The 10,000-nt window shown below is 40.2% G+C and overlaps 1 protein-coding gene across 3 annotated transcripts in view; it reads right to left on the reverse strand.

Moving 5' to 3' along the window:
• LOC138059330 (3'-5' exoribonuclease HELZ2-like) overlaps window positions 1–10,000 on the reverse strand; it is a 349,076-nt gene that overhangs the window by 88,267 nt on the left and 250,809 nt on the right. For 2 of the 3 annotated variants that reach the window (XM_068904902.1, XM_068904901.1), the window contains exon 1: window positions 338–404. The exons of the other annotated variant lie outside the window; for it this stretch is intronic. In XM_068904902.1, the coding sequence (XP_068761003.1) occupies window positions 338–384 (47 nt within the window). In that variant the 5' untranslated portion in view covers window positions 385–404. Of the gene's footprint in view, window positions 1–337; window positions 405–10,000 lie in introns of those variants that run through there. 3 annotated transcript variants of the gene reach the window in all.

Genomic DNA, 10,000 nt, shown 5'->3' on the forward strand with positions numbered 1-10,000 from the left:
TCTGATATAAAATTTGAGTGGAGTAGAACGTCCGACACGAATGATCATTTAGATCGTCCATTTTCAAAGAACTACAGGTTAAGAAACCATCATTTTGTATTGAGCGAATCATTTCGGTACGGCAGAATATTCAAAACTTTAAGTTTGAAAGATTACCCTATTCAGTCATTCACCATCAATATGCATAACATAACCAGCAACGTTCGGTGGGAGAACGAATAATCAGCATGGATTTCATTTCAGTATCATCTCAAAACTAAAACACTCGAATGGAATTAAAAAACAAACGGTTTTGTCGCCTGGATCAGCATCTTTATAAAGCAATTTTGTTCCACACCTATTCTCCCTGGTCAGCCCTGATTCTTCACCATCTTCTGCCCGCATTATCGACCGTGAGTTCAATGCTGAAAGTAAATCAGTCAGAAGTGGAGCAGATACACCCTACTGGATTATAAATTTATTCCGTGAATATAATCAAATTACAATACGCTCTTTTTTGTTGCGTGAACATTTTTATAAGAACATACTATGACTGAACAAACCCAGGCTAAGTGTCAGTTAAGAGCGTCTTTATTTTGCTTTTTTAATTTTGTTTTTGTGAGTAGTATAAATAAGTGCAACAGAAATGTAACAGTAGCCTAACAGAACAATTAACTCAAATACTTAGGGATATTACCAATGTGGTTTTCCAATGGCATGATACACTGAAGAAAAACCAAGTTTGTAGTCGAACTTAATATACCACGCAACTTTAAGCTACATTCTCGGGATCAAATCGCAAACAAAATAATTTTAAAACCTTTCAGCCTCAGCCGCATCTAAAAAAAATCAACGTTCTTATTTTAAAAAAAAGTGTGCTACGAAAATTCTTATAAATGTCCTGGTTAAAGGCCCACCTTCAACATGCTTTTCAACCGTTTGTTTTAGTTATGGAAATTCGCATTGCCTATCATAGCGATCTAATTGGACGAATTTCAGCTTTGGAACAATTTTCATATCTGAAGGTTCTTCCGCGGCAAGCAATGCCTGTGGGTTGAAGGTGGGCCTTTAAGGATATAAGAGAATAGATAGAATCAATTACAGTACGTATTTTCATGTGTTACAGATGTCCTTTAGGCTGTGTGATTTGCACGCTTCTGTGTACATCTCCTTGTCATTTGCTGTTTCATTGTTTCAGATCGGTATATAAAAATGTTTCAGAATTTACGATGATTCAGATTTATCGAGTTTACTAAAGTCTTTTAATCGCGCCCTCCCACCCTCCTACTTTGGTAGTTATTGGAAAATTGATGCTGCTTAGGCCCTCCAGAGTTCAATCGAAGCTTGGGCCGTTACCTCAAATGCTTCCGATTTGGTCACTGGGAAAGGAATTGCAGGTCAAAGTTGGACGACTGCCGCCACGACAACCCTGATAGTTATCATGTCGAATCATGCACATACAGTCCGTCAAATGATCAGTACAGACTGCACAGACCGTCAAAGGATAAGTCGTCCGTGTACGGTCTGTTAGCTACATGCATAATTATATGTGTTAGAGGAGGCCTGCGAGACTGTGACAATCCGTACGGAGGCCTACGGACTGTACAGATAGTTTGTAGCTACTCCGGTTTGCAATTGAAAGTAACTTAACAAAGTTACGGTTCAAAAGATCCGACGTCTCAACAATTAGAAACTCTGCCTTCATTAGGGATGAAAGGGATGAGGAGAAACATTTGGAAGAGCCCTTTTGTAGAGACGCTAATTAGCGACCTTTGACACTAATGACGTACGCGATAACTGTGAAACCCGCAGTTTTTTTCGTGTCCGCCGAAGGGGATTCTAAGGTTAAAGAGCGAGAATACATGCTCAATGTTGTGAAGGCAAATGGCTATCCAAAGTCCTTCCTCCGTAACTATTTAAAAATTGTTACCAGCTCTTGTAACGCTTTGGCGTACAAGTAAAAAACTGTGACTATGAATAAGCATATATCGAACAAACCGAACGCTGTTGTAGTTTGATACATATTTGAGGGAGCACCAGAAAGCAATAACAACAACAACAAAAACAACCTTTATTAGTACCTATATAATTGATTACTTTTTTTTTTTACAACAAATTAAACCAAAAAACGCATTCAGTGCGAGCTGCCTGGAATAACGATAAGGGCTAAATAGACCATACAACTCCATTGTGTTCGTGTCACGGCGTTTTCACAGACCGATTTTTTTTTAAATTGAATTTCCGGCGAATGAGTGACCAATTACAAGAAATTAACCTGACGTCATAGGCTCACCAAACCGGAACTGCCTTTGTCTTTTTTCGGAAAAGGTAGTCTAAAAATAGATCGGTCTGTAAAAATGCCGTGACATAAGCCTAGGATGGGAGTTGAAGGCTCCGGGTCATGGGTTCCTGGCAGCCTATGTTTTCTAAAATATTACATAATTGATAAAGATAGTCTAACAGGTCGGTACACGAGATATAGCTATAGATAATTTTTTGAGTAATTAAAATACAGACAAATAAAACAGACAAACAGAGACCACAAAACACACCCATACGCACATATACTGATTAAGTATAATATTATTTAAAGAAAACTACAAAACGTTTGAGATTACAAGACCTGTTTCGACAGAAACTTCTGTCATCTTCAGTTGATTAATGTACAAAGCGTTAAAAATTTAAAAGTAGGAAAAAGTGCTAATTATGCCAGTAACAACGGAATGTACATAAAACGTGACGATGTGAGAATTGAAAGGATAGTTTTAGATTTACGTGATGCAATTGTTGATTAAGAGAAGGTTGTTCTCTTTGAATGTGAAAAGCCTCTTTTATCTTGAGTTGAAAAGTTGTAGAGGCGTGATCTAAAATATGGAAACAGTCCACTGAACACAGGGCGCGACAATGTACAGAATTCTGTAGGTGTTCGAAGATGTAAGAGGCCCTATCACTGACTAAGTGCTCACGCACGCGTGTGGAAAAATGCCGAGTTGTTTCGCCGACATAACAGGCATTACAGCCCGCACATGCAAACTTATAAACCACACGTGAACGAAGCCCGCCAGGGATAGGGTCTTTCACACCAAGTAAGTTGCCTATCTTAAAGGAGGAAATAACTAGTTTGATGTCCAAATCATTGGAGTAGCGCTTGATGAAGTGACGAATCTTTTTCTGAGTGACGACAGAAAAATGGTCAATGTAAGTTAGCTTAAAATAAAATATAGGTGAAGTGGGAAGGGAACCCTGGGGACAATGATTACTTAGGGTCCCAGTAATGTAACGACTTACAACCCTTTCAATTAGATGGGCAGGGAAAAGATTCTTTGTTAGGATTTCCATAAGCTTAGTTTTGTCCTCGTGTAGCCCCAACCAGGTGTCTTATAGGCTCTATCAATAACAGTCCTGATGAGACCCACTTTGTAAGAGTACGAAGTGAAACCAAAATAATTAGTTAATAACCCAGTAAAGCTTTTTTACGGTAAACTCTAGTATTAACTAATTATTTCAGTTTCACTACGTACTCTTACAAAGTGGGTCTCATCAGTACTATTAATAATAGGGCCTATAAGATTAACAACACCTGGTTGGGGCTACACGAGGACAAAACTAAGCTTATGGAAATCCTAAAAAAGAATCTTTTCCCTGCCCATCTAATTGAAAGGATTGTAAGCCGTTACATTACTGGGAACCTAAGTAATCATTGTCCCCAGGGTTCCCTTCCCACTTCACCTATATTTTATTTTAAGTTTTCTTTAAATTTCTGACTTGCCTGCTGATATCAAGATCCTATAATATTATTACAAATCAACACGTGTTCAACAGCAGAAGAATTACACAAAAAAGTTATAAATTTTGCCCGTTTTTTTTTTTTTTTGTTTTTGTTTTTTTTTTTGCAAAAAGGGATATTCTGCTTTGTAGGAACATGTTTGCTTGACCAGCCATACAATAGGTTGGGATAATTCTGAAATTATTACTACTAACTAGGGGAGTCAGGATAGCTTAGTGGTTATTAACCGTGCCTTCCACCTCTGAGACCCGGGTTCAACTCTCGGCCCCGACATCGTATGTGGGCTGAGTTTCAGTCGATCTAAACCTGACTACGAGGGTTTTTCTCCGGGTACTCCGGTTTTCCTCCCTCAGCAAAATCGACTCCAAGTCTATTCCATCTGGCTGTGATGCTGTGCTCCGAGGTCATACACGTTTCGTGTTCAGGGGCCAAGCACCTCGCCGGCAGCACAGCTCCTTCGGTCCGACCTCAGTCTCCGACTGCGAGTAAGGGCGTTTAGCAGGCCAGGCATTACCAGGCATTACTTGTAACTGGCGGTACCACCAGCGTCTTTGTTTGGAGGCATGGCACATTCATTCCGCCCACGCTCCTTTGAACCGTGATGATGGCGGCCTTCTACCTGACACATACCTACATCTCATTAGTGTCAAAGGTCGCCAATTAGCAAGGACGAGGACTTTGGCTCTTTGGTCACGTCCCGACAAGGCCACCACAGGTACCATTGACAGATCTAGAGTGCACCACGGTCTTCTGATGCCACATACACTTGATAGAACATTTTCTTTACGTCTGGAGTGACTGCAGACTACCCCATCAGTGTACTGGTATTCCCTGGTCCTCTCATCAACAACTCATTGGGTGACGTCCCACGACTTACGGTTGCACAGTCAAACATCACCTTTGGTTCTTCTGGTTTCCTAGGATGCCATACAGCATGATGAAAAGGAAACCAAACGGGCTTCATATCAGATACCTCATCCTCCGGCCCTGATCTTCATGACTCTTCTCCCTCGTATTTAGCCTGCGTGGCAGGCGTTCGAAGGTGAAGGGAAAAGGAAAACCAGCGGGAGAGCAAAGAGGGTGCGCTAAGAAGAAGAAGAGAAGGGAATGCCCGCAAGGACCCTATTGTTTTTTTCCGTTTTTTTTTTTTTTTTTACGTTCAGATTAGCGTAAAAACCATGAATTGCTAGAACTAAATTTGTGTCAATCACCAAGATAATCCCCTGCTCTGATTGTGTTTGAATTCAGTATCTCTCTCACGTAACCAACCTCAAACTCGCCACCAACGTTCTCTTTTGAACTGATGCAAAGCGTTTGGGTTCGAAATTATCGCAACAGTTTTTATGTTCCACACACGTTACAAACAAACAAGATGGAGTACGAGCACGACTACGTGTAACGAGTTTTTCTGTACTGACGGGCACGCGCATTTGTAGGTGTTAAAGAAAGAGAATTCGAAATTCGCATGCTAAGCACTGAGAACTCGCACTCGTCTAGTCGTCTCGTAATCCAATCTGAAAGATCGCTATTGTCTTTTTGAAGCAATTAGCCCATATGTGGTAAGTGGTCGTACACCTGGGAAATTTGTATGGGAGTGTTCCAGAGGCATGTTAATAAGACTGCAGTGTACACGAATACCTAGAAACACAATATCATGCTAAATCAGGGAACGCGCGCAAAAGTAACGGAGTGAAAAATAGCAAAAAAATCGTTAATTCGAAAGTGACCAGAGTTACTGGCAAAGACAAAACGCGCAGATAAATAGACAGAATGAAGCATTAGTCTTTACAATTGTAAACATTTTTCGCTTTCACCTAGCAGGTAAATGTCTTTTAAAAATGGCTTCTTTTTCCTGCGGACCTCTCAGGAAAACGTGGTCATCAAGGAACATTCAATCCGGCGGTTATGACGAACAAAGAAGTGTGCACATGGTACACGGCAACATAAATACGAACGACGAGACTTCACATACCACTAGTAATGCAAAGAAGAGATCTCTCTTAAAATTTCTGATTACTTTTCCAAACAAAATGGAAAACCTTCTTTATCTGGTGAGTAAACTCTGCATAAATTTTTGCTACTTTTTTCTGAATCTGTTCTATAATTGAATTATTTCCAGTCACTTTTTCATGTGACATAGTTTTTAAAATATTGGTCTAATAATGTTTCATTTACATTCTTTAAAAGAGCCTCCACCCAAAAGAATGTGCGAAACAATCAACTTCACTAGTGAAGTAGAAGCCACAATATCCAGTCAAGAGTCGCAGCCTCCTCCAATCCAACGACAAGTTGATCAGTCGACAGCCAGCGAAGCTGTAGAGATCAATATAACGGAACCATTCCAACCTGCGGATTTCAACTTTCCAAAAAAGCATTGTGGCAAACAGAATCGCGCATTTCAATCCAAGTGGTTTTCGGAATTTTCCCTGGCTACACTATAATGAGCAAAGCGATTCTGTGTTGTTTCATTTGCATGCAACAAAAGAGCCTTCGTTTAGCCCCCCCCCCCCCCCACACGACTCACTCACTCGAAAACTCCTCCACTCGCGCCTTATTGGTGTACTGGTTCCGCGGGTAAATGGGTCCGTTTTTTTTTTATAACAAAATGTTCATCAATTTTCATTCTGCTCGACGCAGATTCTGCATTCTGCTCGACTAAGCTGACGACCCAAACCTGTTATTTCGTATTCAACTACCAGAAAAGTAATGGTTGACAAGCCTTGTATTCCGCTTCAGCAATAAATGTTGTCAGTTGAAACTCAATCAGGCCAAACTCCTCCAGAAGCTCCTTCTGTTACTAGACATTTTTGAGCCATTCATTCAAATAACCATTTCGATAATCTTCCACAGCTCCTCAAGGATCTCCACAGAACTAACCTCAACATGATTATTAAACTTCCTGACTTGACACCAAGATAATAACTGGCTTTAAGCCATTCTTTCAAGATAATTAAAAAAAAAACCGTTCCACTCCTCCGGAGTTGAGGGCTCAACAGTGTGCAGTACTCAACTGCAATTTGACCAAGAATTCTTGTGTACATTGGATACTTCCGTTTCCACAATGTTCTGTTGCCAAAACCAGTGTTGACCACTGCCTCCTGTCCTTTATATTGGTTTGGTTCCCTTGGGTTCCCCCTGGGCTGCCTGGATAAATTCGATGAGGATCCCATCTATTAAAAAAAAAAAACGTTCTGTCCCTGTGCCTTTCTGTGCACTAGTTTCAGTGATAGGTGCACACCATCAATTTCAACTTGAAGGGACAAGCTTTAAAAATTAAATTCAAATTTAGGCAATTGACCACCAAACCTTATTTAAACTTTTCGCCCCTAAGAAAAGGGATCCTGAGCTTCTCTTTAATTTGGGATGCAGCTCATCTGTGAGTCAGGCTTATTGGCCATTTGACTGTTTTGAAGTACATTTCTCAAACTCATTAATAATTCATAAGTTAAATAAGCCAAATGCGACACCCCCATCCTGGTCACACCAACGAACGAGTTTGAAACCAATGAAACACCAACGATTGCTTGCTCACAGCTCTCACATGCTTCTGAACAACCATGAGGTGTTACAACAAAACTTATAATTTCTTTTGTTGGAGAAGTAATTTTCAAAAACGATTTGTGTCCTGCTTCATTGCACATATCCAAACGCACGCAACCATTTAAAAAAAAACCACTCGGGCCTGCGGTCTCGTGGTTTTCAAATGTTCTCTTGCGTTTGGAAATTCCAAGCACACTCGCACTCGTTTTTGAACTATTACTCCTGTATTTGATCAAATTTTTATTTTTTCACAGTATGAGGTGGCTGCATAATTTTGCAGGTTGGATTAGGGGTATAAAAGAAGTTATAAAGAGGCGAGGCAGGCATGCATCCATTTTTGTTGTTCTGGGCCTCTTACCACCGAGCAAGTTTGATAATCTTGCTCTTCGAAAGGGCATCACTTTGTTTCGTCCAGCTGTATTGCTTGTCATATAATAAGCGCATGGGTTTTTCAGCTTCCACAAGACGGCACTGCCTGTTTTTATCCCGTATGATGTTCTTGATGGCTGTAGCCCACACATCAGGATTATCTGAGTCAATCACAAAATGGTGAGCAGAATGGAACTTTGCATAGGGCTTCCCCAAACCCAGAATTCCTGCTGACAAGAACTGGGGAGACCAGCTGACAAGGCCTCAAGACCAGTCAATCCAAAACCATCGGTTCTAGAAGGCACGAGCACAAGATCTACTTCACCAAAATAACCTCCTTTAAACTTTCTTGGCTTTGGTCATAACCTCTAACTCTCAATTGAATAAGTGGCAGACCACAATGCACGAAATACTCTGTTACCTCCTTATGTTTTTTTCCACTGGGTGCTCCAACAAAGACAAGACGAGTGTCAACAAGTGAAGCAATTGCCTTTCCTGCAATGTCAAATCCCTTAACTTAAAAATCTTTGACATCGCCACTGCCAAACATCAATATACTGCGATGTTTTCCTTCTTTAGGGACTTGCTCAACACTAAGAAATTCTCAAAAATACCTGGAGTAAAGTCAAAAATAGTCCGATCATTTTTGCAATGTCGAAGGTATGAGCGAAAGGCCTCTGCCAACTTCCGGGCCCTATTCCAACAACAAAGTCAGCCTTTTCACACAGTTTAACTTTCATCCTTATGGCTTTTCTTCGCCACTGGAAATTGGATCTGAGCAGCATTTTAAACATTCCCATCTCCTCTGGGTCTGTATGCACCACTTGCACCCATTTACACTGATGAGATTTTCTTATGACTTGTGCCTGACGACCTAGTTTTAACTCCGTGACCAACAACCACCTCAATTTGTAGATCGTCTGGTGGAAAGTTAAGCAAATCCAGCTCCTCAAAAGCAACCAGCTGTGTGGCTTCAACAATGCTAACGTTGTGCCTAAGGGCTTCTGTCTTGTCCTTCTCACTGCATTTTGGCACACAAAAATGAGATTTCTACATCTGAGGATTTGGCCAACTGAATGCCTAACTCTCTGTTTATGGTGGAAAGACCCACCCTTGCTGGATCCCCCATTCAGAAGCCAAAATAGTGACTTTAACTTTACCAGATCTCTCCGCGGCATATTTTCCTCGAGACTCTTGAGAAGCACACGCCATAACAAGACCTCAATCCACAGTGCAAAATGCCTGTGAATGAATCAAACAACATATAGAGTAACTATCACAAATCCAAAAAAAATTTCCGCACTCGATTGTGAAACAATATAAATTTACTGGTTAGAGCTCGAGGAGTGTAAAATACGTTTTTTATTCTAAAGGCACTGAGGGACATCGGTCAATGTTGAACTACAACTGCAAAGGGAGAAGCAATGACTGTTACTTGTGTTTCAAAGAAAGGGATTGTGTTAAGGTGGGTCAAAACAGTTTCAACACTTTTAGGGGAGACCTTGTTATTAGAAGGATTGACACTACAATACTCTATCACTTAAAAGCAATGTTATGGTACCATGTAAAACATCAATTGTTGCTTAACAAGATGCAGTAATTTTTTTGTGACGTAACAAGTTACCAATGGTAATAAGAAAGCCTTGCAAAAACACCCTGTATTTTAGCTTTAGTTGCTCATATCTGAAAAACGAACTCGGTGACCCCAATTTTTTATCCCACAAAAGTAATCAGCAGGCCAAGATAAAACTCTCTGCAAAGTTTAAAAGAATTCTGTGAAGTAGATTCAGAGCTATCTTAACTTTTCAATTATTTAAGGTGGTCTGAATCTGCTCTACAGAATTTTTTTAAACTTTGCAGAAAGTTTCATTCTGGCATGTTGATTACATTTCAGAATAAAAAAATGGGGGTCACCGAGTTCGTTTTCGAGATATGAGCAGCTAAAGCCAAAATATCGGGTGTTTTTGCAGGGCTTTCCTGTTGCCACGGTAAGTTTTTACGTCACAAAAATGACCAAATCTTTTTCAGCAATAATTGGTGTTTGACATGGTACCATAAAATTGCTGTTAAGTGATAAAATGTTGTTGTAGTGTCAATCCTTCTATATGAGAACGTTTCTTTCAAGTGTGAAAAATCGGTTTGAGCCACCTTAAATGACTGCTTGAGGTTGTAGAAAAAAAACGCCCTTGCAAATGATTGAAAACTCAATTCCTAATGGCCCACTCTATTTTGTGAAAAGAAACGACTGTGAACGAAAGAAATACTTCTTGTATCTGGCATCATTTCTCATTGCCGCGATAAATATTCACTGAGGCAGATATCAAA

Source organism: Montipora capricornis, chromosome 8 (assembly GCF_036669925.1).
Source record: "Montipora capricornis isolate CH-2021 chromosome 8, ASM3666992v2, whole genome shotgun sequence".
Classification (NCBI taxonomy): Eukaryota; Metazoa; Cnidaria; class Anthozoa; order Scleractinia; family Acroporidae; genus Montipora; species Montipora capricornis.